This window comes from Lepidochelys olivacea (assembly GCF_965140295.1).
Source record: "Lepidochelys olivacea isolate rLepOli2 genome assembly, chromosome: 1".
Classification (NCBI taxonomy): Eukaryota; Metazoa; Chordata; order Testudines; family Cheloniidae; genus Lepidochelys; species Lepidochelys olivacea.
The window spans coordinates 284,501,226-284,518,694 of NC_140411.1; the positions used below are offsets into that span (position 1 = coordinate 284,501,226).

The 17,469-nt window shown below is 42.2% G+C and overlaps 1 protein-coding gene across 1 annotated transcript in view; it reads right to left on the reverse strand.

Moving 5' to 3' along the window:
* Window positions 1–482: 482 nt before the first annotated feature.
* The window catches only part of LOC311523796 (uncharacterized protein), a 38,214-nt gene continuing 21,227 nt past the window's right edge, over window positions 483–17,469 (reverse strand). Inside the window, exons 7-12 of the mRNA XM_084634168.1 lie at window positions 14,862–15,059; window positions 7,224–7,469; window positions 5,120–5,229; window positions 3,334–3,416; window positions 1,829–1,855; window positions 483–1,748 (exon numbers count right to left, since the gene is read on the reverse strand). Coding sequence (XP_084490294.1) covers window positions 1,579–1,748; window positions 1,829–1,855; window positions 3,334–3,416; window positions 5,120–5,229; window positions 7,224–7,469; window positions 14,862–15,059 — 834 coding nt within the window. The 3' untranslated portion in view covers window positions 483–1,578. The remainder of the gene's footprint in view (window positions 1,749–1,828; window positions 1,856–3,333; window positions 3,417–5,119; window positions 5,230–7,223; window positions 7,470–14,861; window positions 15,060–17,469) is intronic.

Consider the following 17,469-nt stretch of genomic DNA (forward strand, 5'->3'; position numbering starts at 1 on the left):
AACAAATTTATTTGAGCACAGCCTACTTCATCAGATGCCTAGAATGGAACATATAGTAAGAAGATATATATACATACAGAGAACATGAAAAGGTGGACGTTGCCATACCAACTCTAAGAGGCTAATTAATTAAGATGAGCTATTATCAGCAGGAGGGAAAAAAAAACTTTTGTGATAATCAAGATGGCCCATTTCAGACAGTTGACAAGAAGGTGTGAGGATACTTAACATGAGGAAATAGAATCAATTTGTGTAATAGTCCAGCCATTCCCAATCTCTATTCAAGCCCAAGTTAATGGTATCTAATTTGCAAATTAATTCAAGTTCAGAAGTTTCTCGTTGGAGTCTGTTTTTTTGAAGCTTTTCTGTTGCAAAATTGTTATCTTTAAGTCTTTAAGTTATTGAGTGGTCAGAGAGGTTGAAGTGTTCTCCTACTGGTTTTTTAATGTTATAATTTCTGATGTCAGATTTGTGTCCTTTTATTCTTTTGCATAGTTAAACTAATGGGTTTGTTCACATAGGCAAAGCTACTCACATGCCTAAGTGTTTGCAAGATTGGGCCCCTTGTAGGTAAACATTGTTTAGGCTATGTAACTATTGAATTATGATGCACATTGTATAAAGTGAAATAGATAACTTTTATTGCAGGTTTGAAGTATTTTCTTCTATTTGACTTGCTTTTAGACTTCATTAAACTCTAGAAAGCATGAGTTTATTGTTCTTTATATTCTGGTAGTCCTCACAACATGCTAGGTGCTTTCCACCCAACAATAAAGACACAGTCTCTGTCTCAAAGAGCTCACAATCTAATCAAAAGATCTAAGTGAAGAAAATCTAATCAGTAGTTTTCCAGTTACAAAAGTTTACGCTTTGCAAGCTCTGAGAGGGAATGCACATTTCAATAACTGCACGGCTATATCCGGTGCTCAGCCCACAGTACGAACAAACACTAGTCACCTGCCACTAACTGGTGCCTGTCAAGAAATGCACATATGACTGAGGTGCAGGAGGATGAGGAAGGGCACCAGGTGGCCTTTGGCTGGACTGAGGGTGCCTGCTAGCTAAGAAACTTGTGACTCTTCTCTTCATCCCCTCAAACATTTAAACAAAAACCAAACACCTACAGTGTCAAATGCAAAAGGTTACAGGCCACATCTTGCCTCATTTACTCACATAGGTAATCCAATTGACTTCTATTCAACTATCCTTGTGGGTAAGGACAGCACTAATTAGCTGTATGTTAATATGTCCTTAAGCTTGTGCAGTTAGGTCCTCAAATATCAGGGCACGTAAAAGAGAAGGGTGAATTCATGCCCTGAACTCTGGCCCTTAACCAAGTGACTTACAGTGAGCCTTCACCTATATTCAGATAGTTACCTTGGATTAACGGTTGTGGGTGGCTTTTTTGCATTTATCTATTTTCAAATCACATGCAATTTATCATTAATAGAATAGGCCTCATTCTACAGATCATTGTGTTAGATTCTCCCCCACTCCCCACACACTAATAATGGGAAATCTGCACTTGGAATAGGAGCAGAATAGCCCAAAGTGTTCCTGCAATCTTTCAAATGCATATTAGTCACTTACAGATATTTGGGGATAATGCTTCTGTAGAAACCAGACAGCTCCAAAAGTCAGTACAATTAGCGATGGCCTTAAAATTAGAACAGTGATGCAGTACTGGTCACACATGGCTTTATCCTGGTCTGGATACTTGTCCCAGTCTGGATACCATCCAGAGTTACCTATAAACAAAACGAGGAATTATTTTCCAGCATAACTGTACTTAAGGTAACAAATTCAAGAAACAATATCTGATACATACTTATGACTTTCTCACGCTCTGGATTTTCTGGCAAGAGAAGAGAAAGGAACATAAACATGTTTACCAGTTAGAAACCATTTTAATTAAAAAAAATGAAAAATAATTGAGAACTTGGGTACATAACAAGATGTTCCAGGATCTGTGCTTTTCTCACCTGGGTGTAATACAAATATGTCTGTTTCACTTTAATAAAACATTGAAAAAATTCTCAAAAGAGGAAATCTGAGAATAACGTATACTTCCGGGCCTTGCTTAGACGGAACTTGCTCATAACCACCTGCTTCTTTTAGCCCCTAATGACTGAAATAGAGGAAGTAGGATTTGATCACTGCAACTAATGCTATCGCTATTTACTTAGGCTTGGAGCCACAAAGGGACCTAGGAGCTACAATGCTGAACATCGCAACACTTAACTTTTAGGCCTCTAGAAAATCACAGAACAAACACTGATCCACAGAGTCTCATTTAGGCTCCTATACAAGGAATGGGGAGAGACTAGTGCCTCTTAATGCATTCCACAAAAGCCAACACACTAGATGGGGAGCAGCCTAAGATAGCCAATGGGAGATGCTGATGAGAGGGGTGTGTCCTTTGCCCCACTCCCTCTGAGATAGCCCCGTCTCCCTGCAGCCTGGACTTAGGCACCTCTCTCTGCTTAGTGATGCATGAATGGGAATCCAGAGCGTGGAGTCAGGCAGTTTAGGCACCTCTTGCAGGAATGAGTTTGGCGTCTGCCTTGCTCCGTCCAAAACAGCCAGAGGAGGAAGTGATGCTGGTTCAATTCCCCACTCTCCCTCTCTGAGGGGAGGGGAAGGATTTGAACAGGGGTCTCCCTTCCCCAGGAGCAGGTTCTAACCCCTGAGCTTTGGGATATTCTGATGTTGGGGCTCCCTCAGTTTCTTCTTTTGAAGCTGTTCCACTGTGGATAAATAACAAAAGAGAGATTGGAGCAGGGGGACTGGACCCTGTGTCTTCCACCTGCCAGGTGGATTGTAATGTTGTGTTCTCTGTCTCTGGCCCAATGACTATTAAGTAGTTATCCACAGTGGTACAGTCACTGGGCTGAACATTTTCTGAAAACTTTTCCAGCTGGGCTGCTTCATGTTCCTTTTGAAAAACCAGCATATTGCCTCTCTGCATCCCCACCCCAAGCACGTGGTGGGGAGCAAATCATACGCTTACAGAAGGTTGGGCCTAGCTGTGATCCCAGGCTGGCTAGCCATTCCCTTGTAGTTTTGTTGCACTGGTGGGGGTATTAGCCTGGCTCACTCCTAATGCTCACCGGTGTACTAAGAGTGTCTCTTGCTACCTGGGGTGGAAAAGGGTTCTTCATATTTTCCTCCTCCATGTGGATCCCCACCATACTTGGCTTTTGGATGTCGTTTCTCATACATACTTGAAAGCAAGCAACCATTGTCTTGTGACAATGGTCCATTGATATTATGTCTTATTTATGGGTCTTTCCATATGATATCATTCAGTGAGGAACTTTCCTTTTTACTTACCACATAGGTTATCCACACACTTCTCACCGTTGCATTTGCTGCATGCTGCTCCCGTGTTATAAGGCTGTGTCGGATAATTCCCACTGCAAAGAGGGACAACTTTGTTCTGATATTGACCTCCTTGGGAAGAATTTGACTGTCTTGGGTTCACGTTTTGTTGCAATTATTTTATCATGAGGAAATACTACAGCAAAGTCCCTTGCACACAGAACATGCAGTGAAATGGAAGAGAGTAGGAATGACTGGACTCCATGTTTAGGAACTCCATTTTAATGAAGCTTTGTCTAACACGGCCAAATGTCAACTTCCAGATGCTGAGAACTTTGAAAGTGTGGTATTTAGCTATGCTACTGAAAGAGTTACTGAACACTGTGAGCACTGCACCTTTTAATACAGAGGAATCCTTGTCAGGCTGGCTGGGAATCTGTAAGGGAGCTATTTTATTTCAGTTTATATGCAGCCTGTTATAGGCATCGATTGTCTCTCCCTCTCTCTCTCTTTCCGCACCCTCCTTCCTTTCTAGGGACTGTCTAGGTGAAATTGTAGCCCAACTGAACTCAATGGGGCCAGGATTTCACCCCATATTTGTTTGTTTATATAATCTCCAGTAAACGCTCTTGAGGACAAAGCACTCAAATGAAGGATTAAGTGGAATTTAAGTGGTCCATAGCTTTTGTGCTCTCCCCCTGCACAGGGTTGAATGACACTAAATCAAAAGGCACACTCATGGAACTAATGCCCAAATGAAGTATAGTTTGATTGGGTTAGCTCACATGCTAAAGGATAGAATTTGGGTGTACAAGAAACACGGCATACAGAGTTTCAATCCACTATTCAGCAGCGGTAAAGGACACCAATAGGATGCTGGCTCACATAGTATCAAGAGATGTATTAGAAGTCCAAGGATACTGCATTACAATTTATAAAGCACTGGTTTGACATATTTGCAAGTACAGTCTTGTATTCTAGTCAATCTAGTCATACCCTAGGGTATGTCTGCACTGCAATTGGGGGTGGGGGAGGGAGGGAGGGATGATGCATCGTATAAACTAGCTAGCCTGAAAATTGAGAACAGTGAAGTCACATCAGCATGGGCTTCAGTGTGAGGCTGTACAAGTCTGCCCAGGACCCTGGGTAATTACTTGACCTGTGAGCCGGGAACCCTAAGTACTTGGGTGGCAAATCTAGGCTGGACTCCTTGCTGCTGCGGCTTTACTGCTGTTAGTACTTGCCCTAGTTAGATTAAAGCTAGCTCAGGTATGTCCACCCAAGCTACCACCACACCTCCAATTGCAGTATAGACATACCCTATGTATAGAATGACCTAGTTAAATTGGAGAACTACTCCCCTCCCCCCAAAGGGCCACTGAATAGATAAAAGGAGTGGCGAGGTTTACACAGATAAAGGCTCTGTGTTTAAGGGCTAAATCCCCTGAATGTAAATTTCAAAATTAGGGTTGAACTCCTGCCAAAAGTCTTAAAAAATTTCCATGCATGCTCAGAAGTAACATCAAGTGTATGGTGTATCACTGGCAAACCAATCAGAAGATCAGTTGCTCAAATATTCAATGCAGTCCATCTTCCAGCATCTCCCCTATTTTACCTTTGGCCCCTTTATTGACTCCAGTGGGTAGCCCTCTCCCTGAGCAAAGAGAGTTGGGCATGGCTTCCTCTGGAAGATCTCATTGCTGCTTCAAGCACTGTCAACACGAGTTTCTCGGAAAGTAACGAGTCGCTCCTCCCCCACACCACAGCCTTGTACAATAATTGTAATGAGAGGACTTACGCTGGACCATAGTTGCAAACGAAATGGGCTGCCTTCGATCTATGAAACCCTGTTACTGTAGGGCAAAAGTGAACAGCGCAGCCAACTTTGTAACTTGTCGCCCAAACAACCTGAAAAGCAGTGGACCATAAGCTACAATCAAATACCCGATTTAACATTCATGGGACTACAGAGAGACTGCTACTGTACTTGTGACACACACACAGAATTGCTGAACTAAGAAAAATGTATCCTAGGGGCTCCTCATTTGTCCAGGCCTGGCTTGACATGAGTAATTGGACACGGGTGAGGCCTCGTTTCTGGGGAGACAGGACTAGGGAGGTAAATGGATCAGCAGGCTGGAAACAGAAGGTCTGTACCAGCTAAGAAAAGGTGGAAGATCCAGGGCACCGTTTACAATGGATAAGTCAGGAACATAAAGATGAGGTACAGTGTGAAGTCATGTCTACACTAGAGACCTGACTATGGCACAGCTGTCCCGATGCAGCTGCACTGCTGTAAGACTTCCCATGTAGCCGCTCCATGCTGACGGGAGAGAGCTCTCCCGTCAACGTAATTAAATCACCTCCAATAAGTGGTAGTAGCTATGTTGGCGGGAGAGCATCTCCTGCTGACATAGCGCTGTCCACACTGGTGCTTCTGTTGGTGTAACTTACGTCACTCAGGACTGTGTGTTTTTCACACCCCTGCGCAACATAAGTTATACCGACAAATGCCAATGTAGACATAGCCTAAGTAGAATGCTGTACAGGGACTGGCTTCTGCAAAAAGTAACCAAGCCCGTCCCAAAATATGTCATGTTTAAATGCATATAAAGGAGGAGACATTAAATTATTGAAAACACTGGCAAACGGGAATTCTTTCCACTGATGCATTTTCATATGTTGATCTTGTGTGACTAGGAAAATAACTTGGGCAGGTAGTTGACTTCTTCTAGCAAACGTGAAGGTTAGGTGTGTTGAATCAGTCTCATTGACTTCATTGTAGTCCACTGACCCGCACTATTTTTCTATCTGGAAAAGTATTAATAGGTCAAAGACATGACTTGCAATAAAGGCCCAATTCAGCTCATCTCTCACTCAGCTCAATTTCCCCACATGCTGAAGCCAGTTAGGTTATGTACATTTATCTAAAAGTACAGTTTGGCTCAAAGTACCTAAAGTTACCCTTTATCCAATGAGAATGAAAGGGTGTCAGCTGGATTCCTGCCTCTCAGCATCCCAGGAATGTGACTTTCTGCTCACTAACCATTCCTCCACCCTATTTTAAACTTTTTATAACAAGTTTTAGTGAATTTACTGCTCCCAAAAAATGCTGGTATGATGTTCCCAGAAACTGAAATCCTCTTTTTGTCTATAGGCAAAGCTCAACAGCTCAGCCTTCATGGCCGCATGATCCTTTGCCTCTTTTTGGTGAGACTGCCCACAGGAGACATGAACCTTATCTGCTATGAACTGGACTGATGCCACAATTTCATTTAACATATAGGCCACTGTGCAGTCAGAAAGCAGTTTTTAATGGGACTCTTTATAAAAGTGAGAGCTATATATATGTGAGAATATGTAGATAGTTAATATAAAGCAAACCTCCTACTTGCACATAAAAATGGTGCATATTTTTCATAAATATAGGCTGAATAAAGCTGTGCATTGCAAATAGTTTCTGGATTAGACAGCGGGTAACAGTAATAATGATTTTTTTAGTCATTACCAATCTGAGCCTGATCTTTTTGAATTTCTGACCTAAAACTGAAAGACCCTGTAGCCAGTTTCCAGTCTTGCCCCATTCTGATTTTGAGTCCATTCTGAACTCTTAAATAACCTGTACTGCTGCTACTAGCCTGAGGGTCTGTATCTGATTCCTTGCTAGAAGAGAGTCTCTTTCAGGGAAACACAAATAAGATTAAATTTAAAAGATAAAAAAAAAATTCCTCTTTATTTCAAGGGCCCTTTCTAAAAGAGTGAAATAAAAAGCGCATGCGCACAGTGTGATTACAAGACTTAGAAAATAGTTTGTTGAATTGGAATAAGACTCTCCCATTTTAAATTACAATCGACAAAAATAATTCTGAAGTTCAGCTGGAGAAATGTAGCAAATGACTTACCTGAGTGTAATGGCCACACACGTTGGTGCAAGTGTTGGTGCCATAGGTGTAGTCTTTGAATTCATTGTACCAACTAGTGAGGGCTGCAGTCACAGAAAAAATGTGGAGAGACCCAGTCCAGATGTTTTCTCCAACAGAAGTAAAGGTAGGGTGGGCCTTCCCGCGTATCTTGAGATAGATATTATGTTTAAACTGACATGTCTTTGCCCATGCTCTGGCTGTCTTTGCCAAATCAGGGTCCCAGCTCTGCCAAATGTAAAGACAGACACAAACCCTTTTCAGTTACATTGGCATAACAGTAATGCAAAGGAATTTCCTAGGGAGGCTACTCACAGATGTGAAAATTTCATATGTTCTGCATATCTATTCATTCCTGGCCTCCTTGGAGATTTCCAAGAAAGGGTTCGGGAGTTTTATAGAACCAGCTGATAAATGAGTACACGGGACAGTTTTTGATAAGTTTAACCACTCATTCAGACAGGCACGTTAAAAGTTCTGGGTTTATAAGACAAACACTAAAATTGTTTGGAAAATAAATGTAGGCATTTAAGCTCTTTTTAGTCAAAAATGGGGATTCATTGCTGTGTTAAAGAACTAATTTTCAAGAGCAACATAGGTATTTCAGAGCAAATTTGTGTTGCCATCTGTCCAGTTTTATGGGCTGAGGATAATCCCAGATGTTCCAATTTTTTGCACAATCCTAGAGCAAATCCTGTCTGTGTCTGTGGTTAACATTAAAGTCAATGAGAGCTTAATATGCATGTCCGTTGGCAGAGCTCCTTGACTTTCTAATCAAGTCATGTGCATACCATGAGCCAAACTTCTAATGTGGTTTAAACTCTGCCTGTAAATTTGTACTCACAAGTTCTGTGAGTGCAAATGCTGGCTCCAAATCCATATTTACATAAACAAACGCAAATCAGACAGTCAAATTGCTGTCTATGAAATTTGTGTGCTCAAATGCCTATTTCCACAAGTGTTTTGGTTTTGCTTTTGCTTTTGCTTTTGCTTTTTCTTTGTGCACACAAAGCCTTCTGGGACAAATGTAGAGTTGTGTCTTTCTGAAAACTCAGCCCTAGGATCTTACACTTGTATCTTTAAAAAGACCCCTTTTTATTGTGCAAATTCAGTGACCCAGTCAATTCCATGCTTGCATGAGGTATTTTGTTTTTTAGAAAAATTTTAACTTGTGGAATTTCTGTTGCATCTCCTGACTGCCTAAGTGTCTGTAAATAAACTTTCTTCTTTTCAAATTAATTATCAATACTAACTGCTCTGTCAAGGACTAAATGATCATTAGAAATGTAAAACTAACACAATGAGACTTTACATTTTATGAAATGTAGCTTATGACATTTATCTAAGTACAGTACTTGAAATATGCTGACAACTGTATTATGTTACAGTAGTATTAAACTGAGGTAATTTCTAAACATATTTTAGAGATACATTTTATAACCCACTGCAAATATATATTTCTTCCCTTTCTTTTTGTAGCTAAGACCGTAAAAGTGAATTGTGCATAAATCAACAAAAGCGAAGATATTTTTATCTGACAATTAGTAACTAACTCAAGTTGAGGTGATTTCCTTTCAGAACAGGTGAGTTATAATGTCAGCTTTTATGGTTTAAATCTTTGACTTTGCTTGGGTGTGTCTCACAAAATCGATATAAAAACAACTTGCCCAACAAAATATTCGTGAAGTTTGTTTTTTCATGTTGACTGGTTTATCAAGCTTTTGTCAGTAATTTAGACAAACTGTTACTTGATATTTCCCTAATTTTTAAAGAGAACAAATATAATAGATCTGCTTGAATGAATATTCCAGCCTTAATATTATTACAAGTTAAGAGTAATACTCCTTGTTACATCTGTGCAACCCCTATGAGTTATAAGAAAGAGACCCAGACAATGGTTGCAAGTAGTGAATTTGGTTCAGAGAGTTTAGGGGACCTGTTCTGTAGTTTTTGTTCTTCTTTACAATTCAATTTTTCTCCTCTACCTCCGAAAACAATCTGTGAATTTTTTTTCCTATTTGTGTGACTACTCCTAGTTAGAGTTGGTTGACTCCTGCAAAAACAGTGTTTGTAAACACTCAGATCCCAAAGGACTGATTTGTTTGACCATATTTATAACTCTTATTTGCTTTCCGTGTGAATGCATCTTTGTTCACATAAACAAAGATTGATTCATGTGAAAAGCCAATAAGAGTGTGTGAGGAATGGCTGTTTTTTTGTACAAATACCACATGGAAAACATATTCATTATTTTTCAATAACTCCTCATCAATTTTTATTCTCACATTTAAAAATAATTCACACATCAAATTAGGGAGCAGAAACAATGCCATATGACTTGGGTGACCAATGGCCCACCACTGTACATGCAAAGAATATCACTACATTACATCTGGGAGCACGCTTCCCAGTGTGGGGAGAAGGATGTGCTGGCTCTGCTCCTGCTAATATGCTAAAAATAGCAGTGTAGCCAGGGCAGCATGGGCGGTGGCTCAAGCTAGCCGCCAGACTCTGTACCTTGGGGCAGTGGGCAGGTTTGCACCAGGCAGCTAGCCCAAGCTGCCACCCATGCTACCCCACTATTTTTAGCGAACCAGCTCGAGCAAAGCTAGTGCGTGTCTGTTTACCTATGCTGGGAAGCATGGTCCCTGAGGAAGTGTCAATGTACCCAAAGTGAACAGTGCATGAACAGTTGAAAACTGCTGAATACTTGCAAGAAAGTGACACGTCCAAATCCCATTGCAGTCACTGGGAGTCTTTCCACTGACTTGAATGGCCTTTGGATGAGGCCCAAAGAGTGCCTTCACACAAACTGAGCAGGGGGGAAGGGTTACATTTGTCATTCACTTGTTTGCAACGAAGAATTTGACAGTCTATCTTCTTTGGTAATGCCTCTGTAACCTCCCAGTAAGATGTGTATAGTTATTTTGAAATTGACATATTCTTTAGATGCTAAAGACATCACAAACACTGTCAACAGCCTCGTCTTGTATTTTTGTTGCTTGCATGAAGAGAAAGAGGAAATGCTTCTCACATCCATTTTAAAAAGGCTATTCTCAAAAAGGTGGAATATCTTGAGTTTGTTCTCTTATATCTCTAGATAGAATCCTGAGCGTGATCTGAGGCCTGGTCTATACTACAGAGTTAGATTGACATAAGGCAGCTTACATTGACCTAATTCTTTGTAAGTGTCCACAATAATATGTAGCTCCCACCGATGTAAGTCGCCCTCTACACTGACTTATTAACTCCACCTCTGAGAGAGATGTAGCACTTAAGTCGATGTAGTTAGGTTTATGCACTGTCAGTGTAGACATGCTTTGCTTATACTGACTATTTCTGCCTTTCAGAAACTGTCCCACAATGCCCCATGCTAGCAGTTAAATCAGCACAAACGCTCCTGGTGAGGATGCACACCACCAACGAAAGGAGTAGTGTGGACGTGTAAAATTGATTCAATTCTGTGGTGGCTATATATCAGTGTAACTTAGGTCAACTTAATTTTGTAGTATAGATTTGCCCTGAGGTAAACAAGGGCTCCAAGTGAAATACTGTACTTCTCTTGTCTTAGTCATACTTAACTTCTAATTGTTGAAGAGCTAAGCAGTGTGTGGTTTTACACTACACTGTATTTCACAATAGATTTTGGCACTTCCTCTATTGCTTCTTCCACATTAGGTACCTCATTGGGGGGCGGGGTTGAATTAGTCTGACCTCCTTCAAAAATAATGCTGTCAAGGTTTTTAGGCCTCATACTAGTTGTAATATAATCTTTCTCCTATAATTTGTGAGCATAATTCTTCAGATTTTGTGTCTAATTTAAAACAAAGAAATTTTGCACTTCATTGCTGTAATCCTAATATACAACCCTAGTGCTCTTTCAATAAGACGTACAAGACTCAGGATGCTGATAGGTACCAGTAAAAGAACCTTGAGGGGCATAGGCAGACAGGACCCAGGTAGAACCTAGTGAGAGGGCCAGCTTCATCTGGAAGCTTTGAACCAGCACGTACAGTAACTCCTCGCTTAACGTTGTAGTTATGTTCCTGAAAAATGCTAATTTAAGTGAAACGATGTTAAGCAAATCCAATTTTCCCCATAAGAATTAATGTAAATAGAGGGGGTTAGGTTCCAAAGAAATTTTTTTGCCTGACAAAAGACTAGATTTGTGTGTGTGTGCATACCCCCACACATCTACACAGTACAAAAATTTTAAACAAACAATTTAATACTTTACACAACAATTATGATTGTGAAGCTTGGTTGAGGTGGTGGAGTCAGAGGGTGGAAGAGGGTGGGATATTTCCCAGGGAATGCCTTACTGCTAAATGATGAACTAGCACTCCACTGAGCCCTCAAGGGTAACACATTGTTAATGTAGCTTCACACTCTACAAGGCAGCATGAATGGAGGGAGGAGACACAGCATGGCAGAGAGACACCGAGACATATACCGTGAGTGTGAGAGACGTGCATTGCCCCTTTAAGTACGCTGACCCCACTCTAAGTACATTGCCTTTTAAGTAGATCAGCAAGTTGAGACAGCAGCTGCTGCCAGCAAGCTCCCTCCATCCCCTTCCTGTCCCTCCTCCCTGCTCTGTGGAGATGGGGGGCAGGAGTGGGGGGGAGGGGGACACTCTGACATTAGCACCCCTCTTCCCTCCCCCCCCACAGCATGCAGGAGGCTCCTGGGAGCAGCTCCAAGGCAGAGGGCAGGAGCAGCACACGGCAGTGGGGGGAGGGACAGCTGAACTGCCCAGCAATTGATAACCTGCACAGGGAACTTAAGGGAGCTGATAGGGGAGCTGCCAGTCCACCCTGGTTCCAACCCCCATCAGCTAGCTCCAATGCAAGCAGTGGACAAAGAAGGTGGCTGCCAAACAACGTTATAAGGGAGCATTGTACAACTTTAAACGAGCATGTTCCCTAATAACAAAACAACGTTAACCGGGACAACATTAAGTGAGGAGTTACTGTAACAAAAACACACTATTCTCATAACTATAAAAAGAAAAAAAACATTTTCCAACTTCCAATCTGTGGTGTTTATCCAGGAAAAAAAAATTGCTTCTCCAGTAGTTGTCTCAGCAAAGTTACTCATGGTGTGTGCGTATATAGGGTCCGCTTCTTAGCGGCCACCTCTTTCCTGGTGGTGGATTCACAGTTGCTGGTCACTCCAATTGTCATATATGCAAATGAGTTTTAGAATGTTGGCAGGGATTTTGCTGAGCATGGACACAGTACATCTTATGTGGTGGCAGATTTTTCCCTAGAGTATATTTGGCCACAGCATCAATATATCTTGATTTCCCTGTCTTGAAGTTCAGTAATGGAGACTTCTCCAACGAGAAGATACAGGAAGCATCACAACCTAAATATTACCCAACCTAACAAGAAAAGGAACTAGGTAGGGTGGGATGTTTTCCCAGGACTTTAAAAAAAGAAAAGGAGTACTTGTGGCAACTTAGAGACTAACAAATTTATTTGAGCATAAGCTTTCGTGAGCTACAGCTCACTTCATCGGATGCATGCAGTGGAAAATACAGCGGGGAGATTTATATACACAGAGTACATGAAACAATGGGTGGTACCATATACACTGTAATGAGAGTGATCAGGTAAGGTGAGCTATTACCAGCAGGAGAGTGGGGGGAGGGGACCTTTTGAAGTGATAACCAAGGTGGGCCATTTCCAGCAGCTGACAAGAACGTCTGAGGAACAGCAGGGGGATAAACATGGGGAAATAGTTTTACTTTGTGTAATGACCCATCCACTCCCAGTCTTTATTCAAGCCTAAGTTAATTGTATCCAGTTTGCAAATTAATTCCAATTCAGCAGTCTCTCGTTGGAGTCTGTTTTTGAAGTTTTTTTGTTGAAGAATTGCCACTTTTATGTCTGTAATCGAGTGACCAAAGAGATTGAAGTGTTCTCCGATTGGTTTTTTAATGTTATATTGTTATGTTATGTTATTGCTTTCTGCCCAGGGCAATTCAAACCAGATAAAGTTAATATCTATTTACCTTCTAAACTAAGTAAGAGATTATAAACCAAGTAAGAGATGGACTATTATTAATCTCTTTTAATCATTCTAAACATCACTAGATATGTAATAAACAGCATGGTCTAGTAGATTGGGCACAAGACTGAAACTCAGGAGAGTTATATTCCATTTCCAGTTCTGCCACTACCCTACTGGATGACTATAGACAAATCATTTAATCCTTTTGTATCCCCTTCTGTCTTATATTTGACTTTTATATTTGTCTTTTCTTACTACAGGTTTGTACAGTGCCTAGCAGAAGGTGACCCTGAGCTTGGCTGGGGCCTCTAGGTGATGCTATAATATAAATTAATAATAAAAAATTATAAGGGACTGGTCCACCTTGATTATCACTATAAAAGGTTCCCCCCCCCCGCTCTCCTGCTTCATTCCCATTGTTTCATGTTCTCTGTGTATATAAATCTCCACACTGTATTTTCCACTGAATGCATCCAATGAAGTGAGCTATAGCTCACGAAAGCTTATGCGCAAATAAATTTGTTAGTCTCTAAGGTGCCACAAGTACTCCTGTTCTTTTTGCGGATACAGACTAACACAGCTGCTACTCTGAAACAGGACTTTGAAGAAACCCTCCCAAGGATTTGTCCCTCTGAACAGAACAGCAGGGTTTCTGTTACATACTTATAACACATTTATCAATGTAGTTTGTGAGTCTCTTGAACTAGGGAAAGGGAATCACTGTTGCAGTTGACAAATGGGAGTTATCCCCTTAAGGGGATTTTGTATATTTTTAACAGAAGGCTGGATCTGTCTGTATCCAAGCGTGGGATGGGTAGACACTGCACTCCCAACAGTAATAATCAGGTGAATGGGGAGCCTGAATGATCCTAGAACTGACAGCCAGGAACTTCATTCCTGGTTAGATTTGGTTTAGTTTCTTTTGGGCCTCTGCTGCCGCCCCAGCACCTCTAGGTTATAGGAAAAAAATAGGGGCAAAAATTGGGGATTGGTCCTGCTTCGAGCAGGGGGTTGGACTAGATGACCTCCTGAGGTCCCTTCCAACCCAAATATTCTATGACCACCACCAGCTGTGAATAATCCTCTGTTGGATAAAATCCTGAGACAGCATAGCAGGTAACAAAACAGCTTTAAAATCTACAAAGTAACTTGATGACAGTGTCCTCTTCCAGCGTAGATTTACAGCACACAACACTGAAGAGAGCCGGGAGGGGGTGGAAACCAACTAATAGGCATATTTAAGGCTTCACATAAATCACACAGGCTGCTGAGCTGTGACAGTTTAAAACAAGGAGGATTTTCATACCATAAACCTCAAGCGTACGAGTGGGGTTTGAAAAATCCATCTGAACCCAGGGAGAGGCACTGAGCAGGTATATGTCCAGCTGTGATAACTGGAGTCTTACTGAAGTGGTTTGAGGCTTTGGGGGTGTGGGTTTTGTTTTTTTGACTATGATTCAAGGAGGGTTGGCGTAGCTGAAAAGCTTTTGCAAGCAGTTACAAAAGTAAATCTTCCTGAGAACTGTTAACAGCATTGCAACATTCACCATCTGTGTGCAAGTGAGGAGTAAAATTGTGTGATATTGTTGAAGGTCACCTTACCATGTGAAGCATGTTGCTGGCTGCTGGATTCACCTGGGACCGAAAACGGTTATGAGCTGTCACACACTCCTCAATAAACTGTTTGTCTCTTGTATCAGGTAAAGTACTTGGCTCATAAGAGTAGCAGCAAACTGAGAGAGCCAATACTACCATCACAGGAAGGGACAGCATGATTTTCATGTCTCTCTGACGTTCCAACTTTGAAAACAAAATATTTTAGCTATATAAGGTGCTCTTAGCTCCCCGGATGGTGTTTTGGCTGGAAGGCTGAGTTTTATCTTCAAATTACAACTGCTTAATAGGGTACTGGTAACAGGAAACTACTCAGCTTCAGCAGCCTCAAAAAAACGAATGAAGAAATTGTGGTAAATAAATTTTGCACTGAAGCTGTCAAGTTTCTGTTTTAGTGAGCATTTTTATTGGCTGGGCAAAGAATAGGCCAGGGAGGGGAGGGTGGGAGAGGAGCATGTGATGTTGCTCCTGGCAGGAGAGGGGAGGGGAGGGGACGAACAAGCAGCATTGCTCCAGCTGGTGGTAGGTGGGGAAACTTCCCCCGCCCCACTGGCACCCCGTCCTCCGTTTCAGACAGAAACTTCTAGAGTTTAGAATCACCCAAATTAGTGAACTCTATAGCAATGCACTTCTTACAGCAATGTTAATTCTCTGTATAGTAACTGGAGTTCAAGATGTGTTGTCTGTGTGTGTTTCATTTCTTGTTTTGGACTGAAACTAAGGCGTAACTTTAACAGATCTGCTCCAGGAATTATTATGGGGAAGTTCTATGGTTTGTGTTATACAGGAGGTCTGACTAGATGATCACAGTTAAGGGTGTCCTTAGACATATGCAGCTGCTGCGTAGGGCACCTGAAAATGTGGAGCATCCCTGGGTCTTAGTGTTCACCCTTCCGCCTCGTCCTATCCCTGTTCTGACCCTTCCTGTAGGCTCCCACCACAGCTGGCTGCTGCAGCCTGGTGAGTCTTCCTCTGGAGTGCATCTAGTACTTAAAAGTGAAAAAGCCTGCCAGACCTATTAGCACATTGAAACTTAAAGAGCCATTCAAGTGGTAATGAAGCTGTTTAACAGGCATTTGCCAATCCCCAGGTATATATACTTCATGCCACAAGGGGCCACAGCAATGGTTCCCTTAACCCACCCAGCAATACTGTTAATCTATCCAACTATACTCTTAGCCCAGCAGAAGAATCTGTCCTATCTCGGGGCCTCTCCTTCTGCCCCTCCACCCCCACGAACATGATACAGTTCTGTGGTGACCTAGAATCCTATGTTCGACATCTCCGACTCAAGGAATATTTCCAGCACACGTCTGAACAACATACTAATCCACAGAGACCTTCCTACCAACACTATAAAAAGAAGGATTCTAGGTGGACTCCTCCTGAAGGTCGAAACAGCAGACTGGACTTCTACATAGAGTGCTTCCGCCGACGTGCACGGGCTGAAATTGTGGAAAAGCAGCATCACTTGCCCCATAACCTCAGCTGTGCGGAACACAATGCCATCCACAGCCTCAGAAACAACTCTGACATCATAATCAAAAAGGCTGACAAAGGAGGTGCTGTTGTCATCATGAATAGGTCGGAATATGAACAAGAGGCTGCTCGGCAGCTCTCCAACACCACTTTCTACAAGCCATTACCCTCTGATCCCACTGAGGGTTACCAAAAGCAACTACAGCATTTGCTCAAGAAACTCCCTGAAAAAGCACAAGAACAAATCCGCACAGATACACCCCTGGAACCTCAACCTGGTGTATTCTATCTGCTACCCAAGATCCATAAACCTGGAAATCCTGGGCGCCCCATCATCTCAGGCATTGGCACCCTGACAGCAGGATTGTCTGGCTATGTAGACTCCCTCCTCAGGCCCTACGCTACCAGCACTCCCAGCTATCTTCAAGACACCACTGACTTCCTGAGGAAACTACAATCCATCGGTGATCTTCCTGAAAACACCATCCTGGCCACTATGGATGTAGAAGCCCTCTACACCAACATTCCACACAAAGATGGACTACAAGCCGTCAAGAACACTATCCCCGATAGTGTCACGGCAAACCTGGTGGCTGAACTTTGTGACTTTGTCCTCACCCATAACTATTTCACATTTGGGGACAATGTATACCTTCAAATCAGTGGCACTGCTATGGGTACCCACATGTATATACCCCCACAGTATGCCAACATTTTTATGGCTGACTTAGAACAGTGCTTCCTCAGCTGTCATCCCCTAATGCCCCTACTCTACTTGCACTATATTGATGACATCTTCATCATCTGGACCCATGGAAAAGAAGCCCTTGAGGAATTCCACCATGATTTCAACAATTTCCATCCCACCATCAACCTCAGCCTGGACCAGTCCACACAAGAGATCCACTTCCTGGACACTACAGTGCTAATAAGCGATGGTCACATAAACACCACCCTATACCGGAAACCTACCGACCGCTATTCCTACCTACATGCCTCCAGCTTTCACCCAGACCACACCACACGATCCATCATCTACAGCCAAGCTCTGCGATACAACCACATTTGCTCCAACCCCTCAGACAGAGACAAACACCTACAAGATCTCTGTCAAGCA